A 23,904-nucleotide genomic window follows, 5' to 3' on the forward strand; every position below is an offset into this window, starting at 1 on the left:
AGCTGAGCATAGTTGATGAAAAGTGGCTACTTCTGAAACTGAAGGACTAATATGATTAATAGAGCCACATCAAATGTTGTCAGCTGCTGAAAAACACCGATCCATCCCATATGCAAATGCATTTCTCTGTCAGCCTGTTCTGTGACACTATTGCCTGCTCAGTGCATACACTGCTAATGCAACAATTTTGGCAGCCTGCTGCTGAGTGCAAACCAATATATCAACTGGTGTTTATGAAAAAGACTTTCTTATCTAAAATAGCTGCTGGCACCCTTTTATCTCAACTCTACTCATCTGTTTTTGCAGTTCCCACCTACCCTCACTAATCTCCTCTTCTTCATTTATATTTCCTTTTTCTCTTCCCATCTGTTCTTACTCAAACAGAAGCTACAGGCCTGATAGTAAAACTACTTGGTCAGCTTCTTGGTTCAAACAACATGACCATAATAATCCTTTCTAACCTTATAAGGTATGAAGCATACAAACTGCTAAACTGAATTGAATTCTCCACCCTTTTCTGAGGTATTTTCTGTGGGAAAGAGGCTAGGCAAAGGGAAGCTGTACAACACCGTATAGTTCTGAGGTGTGCAGTACTACCCAACGGGATGACAAAGCAAGCAGACATTTCCACTTGTGACTGATGCCAAGTGCTGCAGCAGAAGGGGACTATTGCTTATTTCTTCCGTTTCAGGAGACTGAGATTCAAGGCTCACACACTTGGAATGCCTTAACAGGAACTTTTTCAGCTGACAGAAACATGAAAACTCTCAGAGTGAAATGTGCAACATAGCTGTTCAAGCACTTTGCTACCATAAGCATTGCAAATTACTTCTTTTTACCCAAGCAGCTCACAGAGTGCAAGCTCCAATAGGTTACCACTACAAAGAGGAAAAACTGTCGGGATTAGGTAGTTCTGCTACAACTCACTATTTATAAGAGCATGCAAGAATCTGCTATTTGGAGAGCATGGGAACAATCAAGCAAACATTTTCCTTCATATGTCTCTAGTGCCCTTTTCAATGAGCAAACGCAAGTTAAAAAGCCTCTTTGCACTTTGCGGTTGTCCCACAAACATTTCTGCACTGACCGGGGCTGTCAGTCTTTCCTGCCACATCTCTGAAGGCTATTCAAAGTCAAGGCACCACTGATAAGTTGCTATTACAGAGCTGACATGGTCAAACCCAACCCACTGCACCATTACGCATTTTACGCACAGATCTGTGTTTCAGATGCTTGTAGAGAAAGTATAGCTGTCAGAAAAAGCATATAATTTAATTTACAAAATATCACAATTTCCTCTCTAAAGGGGTAATCTCAGAGTGAAGAGAAAGGTGCCTTTCCTTATATTAAGTTCCAGCACCTGACATCAGACAATTTGTATTATTTAGGAAGGGCCTTAAGTGTGCATTATGCATCTAAAGCAGCTTTGCATGAGGTCAGTACTTATTCTCTTCTCAATTATGCTGGGTTACCCTTGACTTTAAATCAAAAGCAGCTCTATAGAGCCCTTTCAAAAAATATAGGTCTAAAAAAGCTGGTACTAGAATCTGGTCTCAGAGAGGGCACACATATGTGGCCTGGGGAAGTAAGCTGCACCTGTCTGGCCTCATTCCACTGTCACCAGTAACAACCAAGAACTGTTGAGTACCAAACACCATGACACTCTCCTGAAAACCCCAGCATCCTAGTTCTGTAGCAAAGGATGCAAAACAATATTCACCTGGGAATAATCTTTCCAGAAGGATTTTCTTCAAGAGAAAATGAGCATACACTCTTTGGAAAAGCGATACAAACGCAGTGACTACCACACCAAGAGCCACAAATAGCCACAGAAGAGATAAGACCATGAATGTAACTTGATAGCATGACACATTTGTAGCAGAAGCCAACACTGAGGAAAAAACATATGAAATTCAACATCCAAAGCTCTGACCATACTCAGCATTTTTTTACTGAAACACATCAACAATTTGGAAAGAACTTATTTGTATTGGCAAGGGACAGAATGCTTCACTTGCTATCGCTGTGAGTAGCAGATACCAGCATCCACAACTTCCTCAGACAAGTCTGTGTTAGTCTTCCAACCAATCACTCTCACACCTTACATGATGTTTGATTTTGTATCCATCTTTCCACATTACACTTGCAGGGGTATATTATTCACTCAGTTAACTTGTTCTCTATTCAGACCATCTATCCCCGGCTTCCTTATAGATCTGCTCTGTATTAGCTACCACCTTATTTAATTGAAATCAGGCTGGGTGAAAAATACACAAAACTGTGACTGGAACAGATCCACTCTCACACAGAATGTCCCCAAGACTGGGGTGATAACAAAGCCATTTTAAGCAGTTGCTAGATTTGCATCTTCCCTACAAAAGTAACAGTAGCATTTATTGTATTCCACCAAAGAGTTGATACACTGGGGCATATCTGGCAGCTCTACATTAACACATCCAGCTGCTTCAAAGTACCCATTCAGAGGGACATAAGTTCTCATTTTTCCATTCACTAGACCTCCTGCCAGGCTTACAGCCAACAGACAAGGATAATCATGGGATTACTGCTACAACAGTACAACTACTACAACCACAACAGAAATCATTAGCTTTCTATTTCAAAACGAGAAAAGCAGCACAGCAGGGAGCTTGATGTCAGAGGGGTCAGAGGAAAAATAAAGTGGTGGAAACTGAAGAGCAATTAATACTTGCCTTAAAAACAACTTTACAATTTATTATACTCACACGCATATAACCAAAGCTTATTTTTCCTTTTTACAAGTATAAAGTCCTAACACCAGCCCATAGCTTGAAGTTGAGGATTTCCCTTAAGGAAACTAATGAAGACTGAGGGTGGTGCTCCACTACATGCTGAAACAGGAGATGAATCTGAAGGACAAACTGGAAAGCACTGAGTGTACACATTAAACACTCCTGCCTGCAGGTCTGAGGGCTGGGCCCTTCTGCCACTGCTTGCACACACCAGAGCCATACCCTGAGAGCAAAACTTAGCACAGTGGACAGGACTCAGTCTCAAGAAACAAGTGAAGAAAGCAGAAACATCTGGGAAGGGGCCAAGTACATACAAGTTTGTGCTTCTAGGCTTGAACACAGAATTAAAACCTGAGCAAGAACAGCTAGTAAATAAATGCAACTCATGGAAAAAAAAAATCAGTATAGATACGAGCTTTAATTAAATAACCAAAAGGGGAATGCTGTCTTTTTCAGCTGAAAACAAAAACAAGAAACCCCAAGTCACTCCAAAACAAAAACAATGTCACTAAACATAATTGTTATTTCTGTTAAAAAAAAACAACTACACATCTTATTATTTTATGACTGTTTTTAAGAAAACATTTACTAAAGGAGATAAATAAAAATCACCCACAGAATCTATTTTGATTTCCTGATGGCAAAATACATTTAAACCAATATATTATAAAATGAAACTGTGAGGCAGGATTTTAAGTAGTTTCTAACTTCTAATGGGAATTCTTTACTCTAAATGTCTATCATCTAATTGCCAAGAGAGGTACAGTACCTCTGAAATTAACAACTTGGGAAGCGTGGCTCCATCGACAACAGCATGCAAATTGCTAACCACTTCCAAGGGATTACAACCACCAAACTGAAAGCCCTCCAAGCATCATATACTGTCTCTTTAGCTGAATAATGTTTAAAACAGCCAGAGCTGCAAATATGCTTATATATACTTCTCCCTCTCAAACACACATTACCTGGAAAGAAAAACAGATGGATATGGAGAGAGTGCATTACAAAATGCTATGGGAATTCATCAAGGTGCTATGTTCTACAAAAACTTCAGTGTGGTTTGGTGTTATACAGCAGCTCAAGGTGTTTATCTACCTCTCCCACGTGTCTGAAATACAACACAGAGCAAATCCTACCAAAAGAACATTACAGAGTGGAATTGTTAAACAGTGAAATTTAGTTTCTGATTAAGAATCATAAAATAGTAAGCAGCTCCTTGCACCACTGCAATTGTAGGATATCAAATTACTATCACTACAGCACTAAAAAAAAAAGAATTCCAAATACATTATGTAGGAGTTATAAATTATGTATTTCTGTAGCTTAATTATACAGAACTTCACTACAATATACACAGCAAGCTGGATTTATATCTGCAATACACACACACACACACACACACACACACACACACACGATGTTTCATATCTACCTGCCTCTGAATAACATCATAATTCCAAGATAAAGCATTGCAAATCAAGCAAGGTTAGGAAAGATATTTGTTTCCAGTGTACATGAGATCCATCACGACATGTGATAGCAGTATATTCTGAACCTGGCAATCTCTCTGGACAAGCTGACCTTTGTTGTACCAAGGCACTTTAGGAAACAAAGATCTTCTTCATTTAATAAAATTAAAGTGGTGTATCCAGTCACTGCAAAGGCACTGGAAATGATATGCAGAAACTCTCCTAAATCTATTTTCAGTAAATAACCTTTATGTGATCCAATTTTACCTCCAGAAGACTTACTTTATTTTCTAATCAGTGGAATTGAATACTTGCATTTTACCTCATGCAATATTTTTTGAATTCTAAGGTCCAACAACAGCCAAAAGTGGAAGCCCATTTACTCAGCAAAAGTAAAACGTGTAAAGGTTAACATAATCCAGTCTTGCAGCTGAGATACTAAAATTCAGAATTCAGGGATAATTTCCGCAGTGCCCTACAATTCATTCTATGCACACATATACATACACATTTGTATTACTTATAATATGAACAGCATCTCCATAATGTGGCAATAGACACACGCACTGTGGGAATTAAATTTCTGAACTACCTGCGTTCAGGATATTTAACAAATCCATCCACATGGATTCTAAAAATTTTCTTGCTGTAGCTTTAAAAAAGCTGACTTCAAGCTGAAAAAAACATTATTAGAAGCAATGTCATTAGTGTACCCACGAGCCTTGCCAATATCCCACTACACTTACTGCTAAATGAAGTACGGTACTAATTTCGGAGATGTCAGCTGTGTTCAAATCCTTACCCCAGCACCTAGCAGAAGCAGTCAGAGCAGACATTCAGCAATGGCTGCTGAACACAAAGTTGTCACAGGCAGTGTCCTCCTGCTCTGTTGCTGCAGTAGTCTCTACATGGCCTTTATAGTCCAAAATTTCTTTGTTCTCCTGGCACTGAGAGGGAGGCTGGAGGAGCTCTGGAGCAGCTCCCCAGGTTACCAGCACCTCATTAACACTTTTATTTGGCGAGACGAATATACTAATAACCAGTAACAACTCAGCCCCCTATCAGCTTTGATCCTTATTCTTATTTTATACTCTTTCATACAAAAACAGCCATTTGCTTAATGACAAAAAAGTGAGTATCTGACCCAGTACGATCATCTATCCAAACCTTTTTAACAGAAAGCATTCCCACCTGCTAAGGCATCCCGGTAAAGTTGCACAAAATGGTTAAAGATATCCTTAGGCAAACATTTCTCATCAGGCAAACACTGCAAGAGGATGACTATCTCCGACTGCCCCACTGCATGCATGCCTTTTGTAGTGAAACACCAGCACTTCCTGTTCACATCTGCAGAGAGGAAAACACACATCAGAACAGAAGATCAGAATTTCATAAAACATGCCTAAATTTCATTACAGGAAGATCAGGAAGATTGCTCTTTCAAGAATCGGTTTTACAGCATGTTTGGTTATGATATCTATCACACGGTCAAATCAGGCTCTACATCTGTTACCTCGCAAGCGAGCACATCCAAAACTAAAGCAGCTCAGTAATTCCCAGTTTACAGCTAAGGATGAGCCAGAGCATTACAGCTCCCAGTCAGATTTTGAGATTAACAGACTTCTAGCTGTTCCTGTACCCAAGTTAAGGGATAGAATTTAAATGGGAATGAAGGAACCTGGCAAAAGGCCAGGCTGTTGGCTGTACATATCATGATCCTGACAGCTATACCAGTTTCAGACAGCGATATCTCACTCTTAAGATGGATAGCTGGATGTCAGGTGTTTTCATAAGACACCTCTGTGTTGTTTTGCTTCACGCCAACGTTGGTGATGACACAAGCGGTAGCGCTTCACAATTGATTTGTTGGGAATATTAAGTTACTGAAATAAACTCTTTTACCTAATATGCATATATGCTCACTGATGACACACAACAACCCTATGCAGCGCTACAGACTGGGGGAAGAATGGCTGGAGAGCTGCACAGAAGAGAAGGACCTGGGGGTGCTGGTTGACAGCCGACTGAACATGAGCCAGCAGTGTGCCCAGGTGGCCAAGAAGGCCAATGGCATCTTGGCTTGTATCAGAAATGGGGTCACCAGCAGGTCCAGGGAGGTTATTCTCCCTCTGTACTCGGCACTGGTGAGACCGCATCTTGAGTACTGTGTTCAGTTCTGGGCCCCTCACCACAAGAAGGATGTTGAGGCTCTGGAGCGTGTCCAGAGAAGAGCAACGAAGCTGGTGAGGGGGCTGGAGAACAAGTCTTATGAGGAGCGGCTGAGAGAGCTGGGGTTGTTTAGCCTTGAGAAGAGGAGGCTGAGGGGAGACCTTATTACTCTCTACAACTACCTGAAAGGAGGTTGTGGAGAGGAGGGAGCTGGCCTCTTCTCCCAAGTGACAGGGGACAGGACTAGAGGGAATGGCCTGAAGCTCCGTCAGGGGAGGTTCAGGTTGGATATCAGAAAAAAATTCTTCACAGTAAGAGTCATTGGGTACTGGAACAGGCTGCCCAGGGAGGTGGTCGAGTCGCCTTCCCTGGAGGTGTTTAAGGAACGGGTGGATGAAGTACTTAGGGACATGGTTTAGGGAGTGTTAGGAACGGTTGGACTCGATGATCCAATGGGTCCTTTCCAACCTTGTGATTCTGTGATTCTGTGACATTTTTATATATATGTAAAAAATTGTACTGCTATCTAACCAGATGCTGAAAGGCTTATCAACAACATCTTCATTTGTTGTATGAGCTTCTCACAGAACTAGAACATTTTACTGCAAAACTGTCCTCAATTTCTCAAATATTTTCTTTTTCTTATGCAGCAGAGATCAACTGAGGCACCAACATGAAAAGGCATTTATGTGCCTCCTCATTCATACCTCCCTCCCTCAGCATATGTACACACACACAGAGCATGGAGAAGGATAGAAGAGGTGTACAGTAGAACAGAACCTGCCTATTGCTCTGGTATCCTATCTGCTTTTTCCATAATAGGATGACAGGGAAATGACTTAGGCAGCCATAGGAAGAACAAGTGATAAAATACCTTGCCCTATCAATTTAGACAGGAGACACTGATCTCCAAACCTGAGACTGGAGGTTCTACCAGTCTAGTTTATATTTCCCACACAAAATTATCTGTATTCATGTCTAAAGACCTGGAAAAGAGCCTTTTATAATTCAACTCAAGAGGGCCAATTACAAAGTTTTCAGTCCATGCACATTTTCAGAGACTATCCTACCAAACAAAAATGCTGCTGTTCCTACTAATAATATATATAATAACATTTCCCCCCTCATAGCCTTATTTAATAATAAAAACTTACAATTTACTATTTTCACCATGGACAGCAAATTAGCATTTAAAACAAATACAAGAGGGTCAGGGCCACCATCCTCCAGCTGCTGCATGACAGAAATCTGAGAAGGTCTCTCTTCTACAGCATAGTCTATGAAAGAAACAAACACACAGTGAAGTCCTTCCCTTACTGGTACATTACTTTACACTATGATCGGATAACCCAGACTCTGATGCTTTTTGCACCCTTATTTAAGTATGGCCAGTTCAATTAATTTGTTTCTAGGGTGGTATTTTCAAACTTCAACAGTGTTTATGTGCATAACCCATGCACGTCCTTTAGAAGATTACAGCTTTTGTATCAGCTGGAGGAAAACATGGAAATCAAATTGATAAATGTGTCATGGTGTCAACTGAAATCTCAAACAACAAACAAGTTAACAATTGTTATTTATATCATAGTAAAGCCCCAGAGCATCAGTCCAGGCCTACAAACACTGACGTGGTCTTTCCTTATACCATATAACTTACACTTCCTGTGCACTAGCAAGTAGGAACGGGGGAACACTGTACAAAAACCTAATTTTTATAAATCACAGAAAGTCTAAATACAGTGTAAAATTGATCCCAACATGAAACTTCAAAGATATCTGTAGTGTCCCTCTATGATTAGACCCAGAAAACTAGCAAACTATAATCACATGGATGAAAAATTATCATCCACTTTGTACTGAAGCTTGAACAAAAAATAGTTACACTGATGAAAAGATTTCAAAAGAAATGTATTACATTTCCAGCTGAAACTATCTAGAAAGGTAATTTTGCTTTCCAATATGAAAAACACTTTAGAAAACTTTTAGAATAGAATTAAATATGGTAAGTAAAATTCTGCAAAGAAAATCCAGTATGTGACAGCATATGAGACCAAATCAACTTAGCATACAAACTACGGTTTATATGAGGTTATCTATATAAAAGCTGAAAAGTATCCTGTAGTTCCACTTCTTTTTTTGTGGAGGAGACTGAATAATCAGGCACCCACAGAAACAGCTAACACAGGATGGAACAGATTTGTTTTGAAATTAAACGCTGCTCACATTTTGGTTTCAACACTATCCTGCAATAAAAGGTTACTTCCAGCTTAACATCAGAAATGCACTGTACCAGAAAAAATATTTAATAGCAATAAAAAAAATCAGAGATGGAAAAATAAGTTAATCCCAGGAATATATTAAAAGATGTCACGAATCAGACTGTGGAAAGCAACTGTCAGATAAATGAATACATACGTTCTTTTAACCTTTTAAAAAATAGGTTTTAATTTTCTGAATTCTCCTCCATTTGGATACTGTGGGAGGGGCCATCACAACTGCTAAAAGCTTTGCTACAGGCCAAGCTGTGCAATAGTGCTGTTGAATGCGGTGCTCGGGGATGCCTCAGACAGAGCGGATGTTCCAAGAGAATTCCAGAGAAGGGAAGCATGAATATTCATAAGGCTAATTAAAATATATCTCTGTGTGAAACATTCCCCACAGTCCGATTAGGGGAGAAATTAGCACATATTTCTGGACTGAAGTTAATTTTCTTTTTGCTTTGTGTTTTACTTCTTAAAGTAATTTCATTGCAAGATGGGGTTATTCCTGGAGGCTAACAAAGATCAGTGACGCAAACGTGTCACAACATTTCACCATGAGTGCTTACTGTGAATTTCTTCAAATATTCAGCATATTGCCAGCATCTTATTTTTAAAATAAACACAGCAGCTATTAGGTTAATTGCAAATGGTAAGCAGAAGAGTTTGCTGCCAAATTACACCCTCACCTCCTTTTACTCCAGTGGAGATAAGAATTGGAGGAAGACCATCTTCAGGAATTAGATTCATTGCACTGCCAACAGGACTGCCAACCTGAGTTATATTTCCCGAGTATACAGAAGCATTATCAGTCTACAAGAAGCAAACAACAATAAAGGACAATATTACAAAAGCAACAATGAAAAAAAAGTAAGAGCTGGCTGACCAGATTAGTAGATGTAGGTGAATGACCCCGTGTCTACCAGAGAACCAGAAGCACCAAGTAATTTGGCTTTTTAACAATTAGATGATCATGTGATGATTCCTCTACCTGAACTATTGCTAAAAAGCTTGCTTAGTCAGAGACTGCATCTCCCTTCTCTAGCACCACGCACACTCACCTCCTCACAAGACCTAAACGTACCAAAGTCTCCATTTCATTCACAGGGAGCATGGTGGATTTTAACATCAATCGATTATACCGGCACTACCCTGCATATATCAGTTTATGAGAAGTGTCGAAGTATTTTTCATCTCCGTGTTATGACAATGTTATTGTTCCACACTCCTTACTGACCACGACTCAGCTTTTTTAAAACATCCATTACACAAATATCCTTCATACGCAGGCTCTCGAACTCTTGGAAGCCATCTAGCACACAGACTTCAAACATCGCTTAGCGTTCCTCCCATAATAGGTCATCTCAGTCCAAAATATGTGGCTGTTTCTGTACTCTGCCAACATTAAAATAAGTAAGGACGCTTGCTATGCAACATACTAAGACAAGCCTCAACAGATTTCCTAGATCAGCCTTTCTGAAATCACCATGGAAGCTAGTATACTATTCATGACCAAAACAAGCATGGTATTTTGAGCGGTGAATAGCGTTAATGCTTCCTTACTTCTGCTGATAAAGTGTTGTTGGTCACGGACTTTGATGGATCATGCGACACTGCTAAGGTTCCTGTGGAAGTTGTCCCAGCCACTGTCAGTTTAGCTGCATCAGCAACTTCACCATTGGGTAATATCCCATCAGCAAACCAAACACGCCTTTGTTCTCTAGGCTGAGCCACTAGAGAGCACAAAAAAAAAAAGGTTTTAAGCTCTCACAGCAACATTGACTAGAAAATTTGAGTACAGAAGATCAAAATGGAAAAAAATTACTAGAGAAATGTGAAGCGGAACGGGCTTCAAACATTACCTGCCGCGTTCCCTACGGCAGCATCGGTCTAAACACATCTGCTGACATTAGTTTACTTGTCAAAAAACTGATATCCCTGCCGAGGGCAGGAACACCACAACTGGCATTGCTAGAGTATTTGGAACTCAGGAAGTGCAGACACTCTTTCCAAATTCTTGCTACAGGTAGAAAAAAAACCACAAAAAACTCTTACCTTCTGCTCCAGGGTGCTTTAAAACTCCCACAGGTACCATGACAGTGGGAGGTGGAGAGCTCAGGGCTCCCGAGGCCTGAGCCTGCTGCAAAGGAGGGATAGTAGAACAGTATTCAGCGGGATTGTTAGGGTTAGGACTCTGGCTTGAGGCACTCATCATGTTCTCCCAGGCTTGAGCTAAAGCAAAGAAAGAATAAGAAACGTGAGCACAAAGGAAGGTATTTACAATTCAAAACACAGCACTGGTACCATGCAATAAAAATATCAGTTCATATGAAATATTTTCTGAAAATTATAGCAATACACTTTGACCTAAATGATGCTTCATTTTGAAACCTCTTCAGAGATGTAACTTAAAACACTAAATTCTTATATATATATGTATATTTATCACATTGTATGGGCAGATGAGCATTCTAATTACAAATGTTTTATAACCTACAGGACACTTCAGCAGATTTATCTTTTGCATACAAGAAAAAGTACCTTACATTTCTTCATATCCAGAGCAGATGAATATGGATCAACAACTAATAAAAAAAAAAACCTTATGCTATTAATTCTGAAGGCATGATGAGCCTTAACTCAATTGCCCAAACAATAACACATAAAACTTCTTTGTCAACAACATCCATCTCCAGGAAATCTCTCCTCTAGCAAGTGAAATGGATCGTATGTCCACAATACTACTACTTTTTCAGCTGTAGGGAAGGCTTATAGCTATGCAAGGTACTGGAAAAATCATATGCTTGCACCTTGTATGCTGGCATTATTAGTATGTTGCAAATAAATTCATTCCTCTAGTCAGGCATAAATATCACACCACCTAAGCTCTCAGAGCAGCAATAAAGCCTGCATAAATCATGTACATCTTTGGTTTACTTTGGCTACAAATTGTCAGTAAACCTAGGGGGAAATAATGAGACAAAAAAACCTCAAACAGAACACAACAGAACATAAAGCCATCCCATTTCTTCCTATCAACCTGCAAACCCAATAGAATGAAATGCTTGCCAGAAGAAAAGGTATTAACATTCCCATTTGAGAAGATTAATTACATATAAGTATTTTCAACAGCAATTCTCTATTCATTTAGAGTACAGGTCCTGAAAGAAAGAAGCGTTAAAAATGCACAAAGAAAAGCTACCTCTCTAGGATCCCTTTATTAGAAAAGTATAACATGGTAAAAGAACATTTTTAAAGTCTTCTATAAATCAAGCAAAGTGCCAACTCGGCATATCTACCAATTGAAAATGTAGTAAAAATAGCACTGGAAACTTACTAAACACATAGTGTGGCCACGGAAAAGAGCCAGAAAACATATAATCCTCCCCCCACATCCCAGTGAAACACAAACCAAATAATGAGCTACAAAATGAAGTAACTACTTCAAAAGTGCAATTCCAACTCCTGGTCCCAAGACTGTGCAAAGGTTAATGCTTAACCTGCTACAGTGAGTGGGAAAAAACCCAACCCTGTAGCAACAAAGAAACTGCAAGGATCAAATAGGATCAGGCTACAGGTCAACTAAGCAGCAACCGAAAGCATCACCACAAAGCACTGCAGCAGGGATAAAATCAGAGAGGTAGTCCAAGATAAGTACACCTAAGTGTGCAGGCAGCGTTCCTCCCTATAATGAACCAAGCATTGGTGTTACTGTTCACTGCCATTAAGTGTATCTGTCCTGGCAACAGGACAGAAAGACTTTTAAAAGGTATTCATTATAACATAATAAATTTTATTATGCCATTTTGCAAGAACGCTTCTAGTTTCAACTGAAATATTTTCAGATTCTTCCCCTCCCCCAGATGAAAACAAATCCTACTCACCCCCAAAAAGAGACAGCTGCCTTTTGCCAGGTGTGTATGTAATTCCTCGTTCTTGTACACCTTGAAGTGTGGTAATTTCTCCATTTCAAAATTTATCAGTTTAGCACCCCTTCAACATCATCATCAGGACTCAGGTTTAATTTCTAGATACTACAACCTACAATTTCCTGTCACCTTACACATTTGGCCTACTGTAAAGAATTATTAATAATTAAAATCTACCACTGCACACTGATTAATCTTTAAATTTTTTTATACAGAATAAAATTATTCCTGTTTAATAACAGAAACCATCTACTAGCTCATCTCAAGACTCAGTTACTATCAACCAAACCTGCATAACACTGAACTTCTTTGGAGAAATAATACAGCGATGAGCTTCTACATTTAGTTTGATGCACAACAGATTAAGAGATCTTTCAAAAAACAGCAGCCCATATAGAATACTATACAGTCACTTGTAAAGATACCATCAAAATTACCTTGTCTGAATGCTGACATAAAACAGAATTTACCTAACAAATTCTTGGTTAAAACTACAGCTTCAATCTTTGAAAAAAGTCTCCCAACGTTGAACTAAACATTTGCAACAATGGAGATTCCATGATAACTGTTTGATAATTACCAGAATAGTAACTTATTCTAATGGTTTAAAGTTTGCATTCAGAACCTGAATTTGTCTGACTTCCCACCTACTACGTTAGAGTGCGCCTGTCAGACCTTCTCTACAATTGAAGTAGCTTATGTCATCAGGTTTCAGTTATCCATATATATATTTATAGCCCGAGATCAAGTCACCTATTCACCTGTCCATTAATAAACCAAAGACAGAGCACTTGGAAGTTCTCGTGGTAAGACAGGTTTTCTCATGATTTAAGCACTCGCATGAATCCTCTCTCAACATAATCCTATTTTTCTACCTTCTCATTTCAAGACATAAAAGCTAAACATCGAGCCTTTCAGTAACAGCTGTCTCAGTGTCATGGATAAGCAATTGGACAGCAGAATAACCCAAAGGTAACTGCCAGCTCAGCAAATTCTCGAGATCTTCAGAAGCTTCAAGATATAAGGGGAAGAACATTCTGTATCTGCTCATTTTCATACCACCAAGCGTCAATACTATAAAGGACAAAACATGAAAATAGATTCCACAGCCCTTTGGTCAAAACCAAACAGTCTTTCCTTATACCAAGCAGAGGTAATATAACTTTTTGTTTGTTCTGCTTATTTAACTTCAAGACTCTTGTGATTGCTCTCATATGTCCCATGTTCACATCAGGCTTTTAGCCACAGCACCATCCTGGGTTTGACGGACACTGTGTCTCCAGCAATGTGCCCAAAGCAACAATCCAAACTCAGTTGTCCACATCTGTGGATAGGTTTTTAGATGAGAATTCCTATGCTAGTACAAAGGAGTTAAGGAGGAAGAAGAGTTGGATTAATTTGTGGATTAATACTACTTCTCAAATTTCTTATAGTACATATAGGGAAGAGACACAATGGTATTACTTTCCTCTTCAGCATCCCATACAAAAGTGTTAACAAGTTATCCATTCAGTCATCAAAGGACAGAGAGTCCTGAATTAAAAGCAAATACCCACCAAAAATCACAGTTTCTGCAATCCTAGCATAGTGTTCACAAATGAAAGCTCTCAAACTCATTGCAACCTTATTACTTTTTGCCTTTTGTCAATCATATTTAGTTTAGGAATCACCACACTCCACGGGGATTCCACACTGATCTCTCAAGGACCTTTGCTGTCATCACACACTTACGCATGCAAATAAAGTTGGGTTTTTTTAAATATCATCACTGCAGGTCAACACCAAGCCAGTGAAGTGCTATGTGTCAGATTCTCTTTCCACTTACCATTCATTAGTACCGAATGGCAGATTACACACACTCTGGCTTCCTTTCGATCCATGTACAGCAACTTGCACTTCAGGCTACAGCACGCTGCACAAAACACCTGGAACCAAAGGGGAAATAACTTCAGTGTTGTTTAAAAATATATGATGAACGGATGAAATCAGACAAGAGAATAACTGTAAAGCTCTAGACATGCAAAATAAGGAGGTAAATTATCACTATTTTCCCAATAAAGCCACAGTGACCAGTACCTGCCCTGGGGATATTTCTGGCTAACCCTGAAGCAGTGTTACACGGAACACACAAATGCATGTTGTCCTGATACTGCACAGTGGTGCTTTAAACAATGTTTGTCATAGAAGACAACGGGTTAATAAACTCCTACCACTTTACAATCCCTCACAGAATTAACAGTTTGGGAATTAATTTCAGTCTTGTAAAAAGCATGAGTACTTTCTAAAATCAACTGTTTAAACGCACAAGTTCTCTCTATGTGACAAATTACTGTGGTACAGATTAATTCAGACAAGTCATTTTTATTTGCAGCAGGGCAATTTATCTATATTAGTAACCCTAGCTGTTTAATCTCTTCATATATAACAAGCTATTCCTCAATTGGGACTAGTGGTAGATACGAAAATGTTTGAAGTGTCAACATATAAAATAACATCTAAAAAAGCTGACTGACATTGGTACTGCAAGCAAATCTTGCTCCATTTACATATTTAAAAAATAGCTTGGATTCACATGATTACCAACACTACAGCAACATAACACTACACAGAAATTATGAATTGCATGTTACGCGCACTGGCTGCTAAGAAGAAACCTGATACAGAATCCCCAGGGGAACAATCTGCTGCAGAGATGCAGCTGCATTGCTAGCGCTCCTCACCTGAACCAGCTCTAACACTTAGAATCATAGAATCACTAGGTTGGAAAAGACCTCTTACACCATCGAGTCCTGGGCAGGGAACAGTGTCGAGGCTTCCTCCAGACAAGCAAAATCATGAAACACGAGCATGGCTTGTGTACCAAAACAAACAGATGCAAGCAGATATGATCCTACAACAGCAACTGCAATCACAAAATCCTGAGAACAGGCAAATCAGGGTGCCCATATGATTTCTCATTTGTTTTAAACAATAATATTGTCTTTCTTTTTAAAAAAACAGTATTGCTTCAGGGTTATTATCTAAGTGATGTGAAGATACTGATGAATACCCACTCGTGCAGAAGACAATGTCACACTCAGGAAATCTAGAAACAGCAGCAGCTACCTGACAAATGACTTCAATAACAAGAGAGAATTTCAGATTTTAATTATAGGTGGATATTATCATTCACCGTGCATTATTATTATCTGGAGTGCTTTCTTAATCAAAAAAAGATTCCATCATGACTTTGACAGCAGTATTTCTGTAGCATAGACAAGAAACTACATAGGATTTTCATATAAAAAATATTGAAGCCTAACCAAATTTCAACCAAGTTAAAGATAACACTGAATTACAACCACTTACTAGCCTATTGCCTTCACAGTCTTTAGTGACAAGTGTTTAAAATAAGCACATATAAAATAAGCTCTGAGTTCACCATAAGAGCTGAAAATCAAATGTGAAGACAGAAGAACTCACCCTGTCTCAATTCAAACAATTTCAATGTTTCACAATTCTGTCAACTTACACATTTCAGGAAAAAAATGTAAGTGTGTATACACTGGCCTTTTCATGCAAAACGAAAACAAATCCTTCCACATCTATGAAAACTTTTCTTTAATAAAGGCAAACGTACTTTAAGAATTGGATTTCTGCATTTGCAATTTAACCTTATTTACAAGCATTCTAGGGAATATTAATAACAACAACATCACAGCATATCTTAGAGACATTTGACTTCATTTCAGTTCTCTGGGAGAAACCTCCAGTTGAAAGTTCAGTACTAGACATGGAAAAATCAATGTCTTCAACCCTAAATGAAGGACTAACACAAATTAATATCTAATTTAGGGCCCTTTACCAAACAACACACTGTGCATTCAGTAGAGCTTGCAAGTGCAATTATCTAAATATTAAAAGAGAAAATAGCAGCAATGACAGATCACCCACGCCTCCTCTCTTAGGCTGCACCAGCCTTCCAACAGTAGTAATGCAGAGGAAGAATACAACCCAGCACAATCGACAATTCAGTCTTATTATTAACAGTCATCAAGCCATTGTACTGGTACATTGTGCCATAAAAAATAACATAGCCATGTCAAAGCAAGTTTATATGTTATTAGAGTTCACTGGAAGTTGTTAAAGGACCAGTTGCTGGGGGAAGTGGGGTGATTTATTTTTCATTTTAATGGAAAAATATAGTTTTGGTTGTCAGTAAAAGGATGACATACAAATTTTCTGTGTTTCCTATCAAGGATGATTGTTTCATCTCACAACAGAAAATACAGAAATACATAAGGTAAAATTTATGAATGTGTTCACACGCATTTTTCAGGTTCTTCAATTTAATTCAGAATTTACTCTAAGTGCATTACTTTCCACCACTCCCCTGAGGTTCATATCTCCCATTATTTTCGCAATTATTATCCTGAAATTAAAAATCGAGACAGACTTCCCGGGTGCCACTCAACTATTTTTAAATGCAATTTTCATTCCCAAATGAAACAGACACATTTGCCCCTACTACAACGATTTTTCATGAGGCTAATAGTTTAAGAAGAGACTGTTGTGCTAAAGTTTGTGTTAAAATATATTTAGTCCTGTGATTTCCCTGAGAAACAATTAATTCCAAGAACAGAAGATACCAGCTCCCCAGTTCTTTAAGTAAAATTCATACATTGAACAGAAACAGTGGCAGTAGTTGCCTACATCACAGGCACATGGTCAACATGGCTTGCTCTGGAGATGGGCGTCTTAACCAAAAAGCAGGAGCAGAAAGCAGAGAGCAGCTACGTCTCAAGCCACTACAGCCAGATGCACCAAAGCTTGCCTGCCAAAGCCTTTGGTCTCTTTCCTCCCGGAATCGTTCCAGGAATTAGGAGTTGTAAAGCAATCTGCAGTAAGGGGCCAAGCATTATTTGACTTATATCGATTCTTAGCATTTATTAATGAGTGATTTTCTTTTTAGAGGAAAAAAACATAAGAAGGCATGAAAAAAAATTTCCTCCTCCATATCTGCACGTAGGTAAATTTGGCCCAGACAACATTAGATAAAAAAAGCTTCAACAAGTAATTTTGAGGATTATTTTAAGAACACTCTGAGAGTATTAAATACTAACACACAATGTATTGGTTTTCACACCTGAGAAACAAGTTTGTTTACAAAGCAGAGAACCTTTTATTTTATCCATTCTCCACAAAACACCCACAACAATGCTGGTTGTTCTTCCCAAGGAAGCAAGCAACCTGAAGTCCCAGACCAGCACACAATTAATGCCTGCCTAGTTTTAAAAGTGTCCTGAGAATGATTTCTCAGTATGTCTCAGAATCAAAATTGAGTAAAAGCTACTTAACTCCTACTTAACTGGTGCTGCAGTGGAGATCGAGTGCTCTGCATTCTGGTTACTGAAGGGACAAGTGGCACACGCACAGAGTCCAGTACAGAGGAACAAGCCTGTGTTTTCTGCTAGGCTGTTTCCAGAAACAAGTTGCATAAGAGTTTGAGCTTTCCAGATACATTTGCTTCTTTTAGGTCCTTTGTTCAAGTCATTCTGCTTCCCTGCACTCTTCTGGTAGCTAAAGATCTTGCCCACAGCAGTCAGGAGTCTTTCAATCAACTTCAGAAACCTTAACATAGGGCCTAAATGAACCAAAGTTACTTTCACTCTTGTGTATTGTGGGGCCTACCGCTGTTGCAAATCTTCAGTATCGGTACCATGTATATTTTAACATCGTTAAGAGCTCATTTTAAATTTCTCATATGTTGTGGAACATTTGTATGTGAGTGTGTGCTAGCATGAGACACGCAATTGCGCGCGAAGCAAGTGCGGCGTTCCAATCCGCGGTTCTGCTCTCCTGCGAAGGAAGCAGCTGGAGACGATCGAAGCGAGTGATCACTGCTATACATTGTGTGTTTTATGTCATAAGTATACTCTGTGAATTGTTTGACGTATAACAGAGTACCAGCGGAACTGAGAGGGACAGCTTACCGGGGGACATTCTTCCTCCATAGACAGGAGCCAGAAGTGGACTGAGCTCAAAACATTGAAAGACTTGCAAACTGTTTAGAAGCCCTGTTTGTCTTGATCCCAGGAATGCACCTCCAAAGCCTTTTAATTCCAAACGTCCACTGAGCCGGCAAATGGGTATATTTACCTCGGACCTTTGGAATAGAAGGCTGCAAAGGATGAAATTTCATAATACCTAGCACAGAAGAAGGGGAAGGAGAATAACGGGAGAAGTGGCTGAGAGTGTCCCTCCCTTTTCCCTCTTCCTGGTTTGCGAGTTATGCGAGTTAGGTGCTGTGTGTGTGAGCTAACCCTTCCCCTCCCGGAATGTGAGTTAAGTGTTCTGTGTGACAGAAAAGAATAATTTGAAAGTGTAAAAGCAAAAGGTTTGCGTGGACAGGGTGGGGGCAGAATTCTGCAGGCTGCGGGAATGGATCAGATTTAGTGTTCGGACTATCATAAAGTTTAATTGTGCTATTCAGCTAGGTTGGGATCACTCTGTTGTCCTGAGTTTCTGTAATCTGTAGATGGGAATTGTTGTTGTTGCTAGTCTTGTGGGAAGTCCCTGAGAACTTAGGGACAGGACATTTGTAAGTGTTGAAATGGTTTGTGGAAGCTGGAGAAAGGTAGAGTCAGAAGGTAGTATAATGGGGACAAAACCGAGCAAGAATTTCCTCGGGCAGTACCGCTTTGCAACTACTGTTGTTTTTAAAGAAAGGGAAAGTGGAATGAAGTGTTTTTCACCCTCTGAAACCATCCGGAGAGGCAAAGGGACAGTGGGATTTTGCCGTCGCAGGACCCTATGGTACTTGGCCTTGAGCAGGAAAATAACAATTTAAAGGTAAACTGAGGCAGTGTTGCATGACGTGCAGTATTGTGCACGGGTGCACTAGAATAAATAAAATTCACCGGACAACAGAACAAGATTTATCTGGTTTGCTTAAGCCTCCCACTCAATCACAGGAATGGGATGCAGGCTCGGACCGGTTCCCCCCGAATAGCCCAGTATCTTCCTGCATCAGGGAAAGGTCTGCTTTGACAGTTTTACCAGCACCATTCTGGGAAGAATGAGACAAAAAAGAGGGGGGAAAAAAAAAAACAAAAAAACCAACAAGAACAAACAAAACTGATTGTAAAACTGTATGGAATTTGGAAAGAGTATTTCCCATCCAAGACCCAATATGGGATCCAGACAGATCTAAACACGTAGAAAAATTACAGGTATATCAGGAGTGAATCTCAAAGGGAATGAAAAGGGCAATTCCCAAACAAGTAAACAAGGTCCCTCTAAATCACCATCTGAATTCCTAAATCGACTGAAGGATATAATGTGCTGCAACACTGCTGGATCCTGGGTCAAGGGTAGGAACACAACAACTAGGTTTTTGTTTTGGACGAGTCTAAAAGAGGAATAGTGGCTCATGTGAAGGAAGATTGACAGGGACCTGGGGAATCCACTCTAGCGGGTCCACTGGTTATAATGAAGCCAGGGAAAGAGGAGAAGAAAGTAGAATTTTAGTTGACAAAGAGGCAATGTATTCGGTTTTGAACTAAGCTTTGATGTCCCTAGGAAATGACTATATCGTGGTAAAAGGGGCAACTGGCCAAAGTGAAAAGGTGTATTTTTGTGAACTTCTAAGATATAAACTGGGAATACAATGGGGCATCCGCAGATTCTTGTATATGCCCAACTCCCCGAAGGCACTTTTGGGGAGAGATTTATTAGAACAATTGGGTGCAATAATCAAATTTGAAAAGGGAGAGATTACTCTGGAGGTAGATGACCAGCAGTATATGCAAAGAATGGGTTTATCCTTAGTCAGTGTTCCCACAGAAGGAAAAATCAGCTAAGAAATCATGAACCGGGTGTATTCCGAGGTATGGGCCACCGATGTGCCCAAGACTTACAGGCTGTAAATAAAATAACAAAAAAACTTTACCTGGTGGTGGCGAATCCACATACCCTGTTAACTGTATTAATACCTGAACTAACCTGGCTTACTGTTTTAGACCTGAAGGATGCCTACTTTTGCCTCCCTCTCCATGGAGCCAGCCAGCCAGAAAATACTTGCATTTGAATGGAAAACCCTGAAAGCAGGTGCAGAGCTCAACTCACCTGGATATTTGGTAATCAACTTGCAAAGGATCTTGAGGCCTGGAGGCCCCACCTGAGGAAAGGAGACTGTTGCAGTATGTAGATGATACCCTGATTGCCACCAAGACAATGCTTGCAGGACCTGGATGGTGAGTCTGTTAAACTTTTTGGGGCACCAGGAATACCAGGTATCTAAAAGAAGGCCCAAATAACGCAATCTACTTGGGCTATGAAATCAGTGCTGGACAAAGAACTTTGGGACAGGCCTGAAAAGAGGCAATATACCGAACCCTGAGACTGTAAACAGTGAGTTATGAACTTTCTTGGAGATGACTGGGTGGTGTTGGCTATGGATCTATAACTATGGACTGCTTGTTAAACCCCTGTATGCACTAACCACCACCGAACAGAAATACCTCCAATGGAGCACAGAGGCTGTGCAAGCCTGTGAACAGCTGAAGAAAGCCCCGATGTCGGCCCCGGCCTTAGGACTTCCAGATGTGAGTAAGCCATTTTTCCTCTTCTCTCATGAGAAGCAAGGGATTACCCTAGGGCCTGGCTGTTTACGAGCGGTTTCAGCTCGTGCTAAACATCCAGGAGGCACGAAGATTTACCCTAGGGCCAGAAAATGACTGTGTTAATGTCTGGAAGCGAAAGGTGGGCACTGGTTTTCTCCACAAAGGTTCCTAAAATACGAAGCTATAATGTTGGAACATGATATGGGAATTGTGGTTACTAACATCATCATCTCAGCTTCTTTTCTCAGTGGAAAAACAGGAGAACCAGTGCACCAGGACTGCTTAGAGACCATTGAGGCCACATACTTGAGCCGTTTGGACCTGAAAGACAGTCCCATGGAAGACACTGAAGGCTGGTTCATGGATGGAAACAGCTATGTCTTAAGCAATAAAAGACATGCCAGGGCAAAACCATCAAGTATGCAGAGGGATCCTGAGACTGCTGGAAGCAGTCCAGCAGTCCATACCTGAGAAAGTGACAATCATGCACATCAAGGCGCACTAGAAATTGAATTCAGAATTGGGGAGAAGAAATGAGCTGGTGGACAGAGAGGCAAAACTGGCAGCCAAAGGTGAGATAAAACCAAAAGGGGCTTTGATCCCTGACAGGCGAATCTCTGTAGAAGGTAAGCCAGAATATACCAAGGAAGACCAGATAATCAGAAATTTATAATAGACCTGGAAGGGCCATATAGTAAAGAGGGGTGGGTTCTCACTCCACAAGGGAAACTAATCATTCCCCCGTATTTAACATGGCTTTTGATGAGGGAAGAAGACAGGAAGAGACATGGGGGGGGAGCAGAAGCTTTATATAAACACCTAATTAAAGCGATTGCAGCTAGAAATTTATACACCATTGTGAGACAAGTGGCTCAGCAGTGTGACCTTTGCCTCCAGACTAATCCCCAAATTACCCCAAACCAGAAATGGGCCAAATTGGAAGAGGCAACAGGCCTGGGCAATAATGGCAGATTGATTTTTCAGAACTCCCAAGACAAGGAGGATGTTGATACTTATTGGTATTAACTGGTACCTTTTCAGGTTGGCCGCAGGCATTCCCTACTAGAACAAGGAGATAACCAGAACATTAATACAGGAGATAATACTACGCTTTTGGGTTCCAACAACTATGTCTCCTGATAGGGGACCACATTTTATCTCAGAAGTACTACAACAGATCAGTTACTGTTTGCATATGAAATCACGACCTCCTACATGGTGGCATCGGACAAACAGCTCCAGAAGATTGAAAAACATGAGGCTGAGACGTGAAGTAGGGGTTTGGATGAACCTGTGTATAACATACGACCTGGAGATTACATATATGTAAAGTCTCTTGCAGAGAGGACTCTGGAACTGCAGTGAGAAGGACCATTCCAGATGTTCCTTGCCTCCTTCACAGCAATCGAAATCAAGGAGCAGAGTGCATGGATCCATCGCACGCGTGGATGTGAAAAAGACACAGATCTCCGTGAAGGGTCACGCAAGTCCAACCAGGAAAATTATTTTTCTCATGATTATAATTATAATCCAGGGAGGGAAAGGCACCTCTAGCCAAAAGAATACTGAGTGGCCTTGGTCTCAAACTTTTATTTGGTATACAGGAGCCCTGGGAAATATTCTGAATCAAAAAGGTTTAAATCTATCAACTGTGGTTATGCATGAAAATCAAGTATATGTGAGGCAAGAATGGAATGTGGATAGAGAACAGGGGATTCAGCAACTTCAGGAGACTGTAGGAGGAGAAATCAAAGTAGGATGCCGAATGGTTAATAGGACTATCCGTAAAAAGGCATCCCAAATCACTATCTCAACTACACCTACAGATAAGAATACAAAGACCTGTATTTCCAATGAAGTAGACTGTTGGCATAATTTTACATTAGTACAGACCATTAAGGTGGTTTGTCTCTGAGCTTATGATACCATTGGGCTCTCATTCAAATTTAAAATAAATATTATAGCTAAACCTGTTACAACCCAGAATTTATGAGATTGGTCCATATATAATCAGGAATACAGGCCAACAGCAAATGCTGTTCAACCCACAGTGTTCTCTTAAATGTGTTGAACTGCTAATGCAAACTGATATTTCTGAAATTCAACCAGCATGCTCTCATTTCCTAAAAACATCCTTCAAGGGCTGGACAACCCGGCTGTGAAAACAAGTGCCCTTCAGGGGCAGAACACAAAGAGGCCTAACAGGAGTGTTACAGACAGGATTGGAGGTCCTAAATGGAATTGACTATCAGGAGTGTAACCAAAGTGGAAAAGGTGGAAGAACAAGACCATGAATTAATAGGAAATGCACTTGGTGTGATCCAAGATAATGTTTCTTTGGCCCTCAGTTGTATATAGGCACAATTATGGATGCAATCAGTGGCTGCCTTAATTATAAGAGAAGGTGGTGAGGGTACTTTCCCACCGAAATCCGGAAAGTGGTTTGGGACAGTGCCACTGGTTTAGAGAGGAAGCTTTGATCTTGGTAGACTGGTAAATTTCACCTATGACCCCATCACTAATACAGCCACAGCCTTTGTGTTGACCATAGGTAACTCTTCAATATGTGTAATCCACTCGATCATTGCATTAGGATTAAGCCATGATAAAACTGTGCTCTATCCTTCTGAACATAGAATATGGGCACAAATAGTGAATGGGAAATGGCAAACTGTAAATTTAGAATCTTGCATTACACAAGAATA

The 23,904-nt window shown here is 40.0% G+C and overlaps 1 protein-coding gene across 4 annotated transcripts in view; it reads right to left on the minus strand.

The window, feature by feature from the left end:
- Positions 1 to 23,904, minus strand: part of ZFYVE9 (zinc finger FYVE-type containing 9) — a 70,375-nt gene that overhangs the window by 17,124 nt on the left and 29,347 nt on the right. For all 4 annotated transcript variants that reach the window (XM_054072752.1, XM_054072751.1, XM_054072754.1 and 1 more), the window contains 6 exons: positions 14,422 to 14,521; positions 10,723 to 10,899; positions 10,231 to 10,400; positions 9,357 to 9,480; positions 7,564 to 7,686; positions 5,432 to 5,587 (listed from right to left, as the gene is read on the minus strand). In XM_054072752.1, coding sequence (XP_053928727.1) covers positions 5,432 to 5,587; positions 7,564 to 7,686; positions 9,357 to 9,480; positions 10,231 to 10,400; positions 10,723 to 10,899; positions 14,422 to 14,521 — 850 coding nt within the window. The remainder of the gene's footprint in view (positions 1 to 5,431; positions 5,588 to 7,563; positions 7,687 to 9,356; positions 9,481 to 10,230; positions 10,401 to 10,722; positions 10,900 to 14,421; positions 14,522 to 23,904) is intronic.

Source organism: Cuculus canorus, chromosome 8 (assembly GCF_017976375.1).
Source record: "Cuculus canorus isolate bCucCan1 chromosome 8, bCucCan1.pri, whole genome shotgun sequence".
Taxonomy (NCBI): domain Eukaryota; kingdom Metazoa; phylum Chordata; class Aves; order Cuculiformes; family Cuculidae; genus Cuculus; species Cuculus canorus.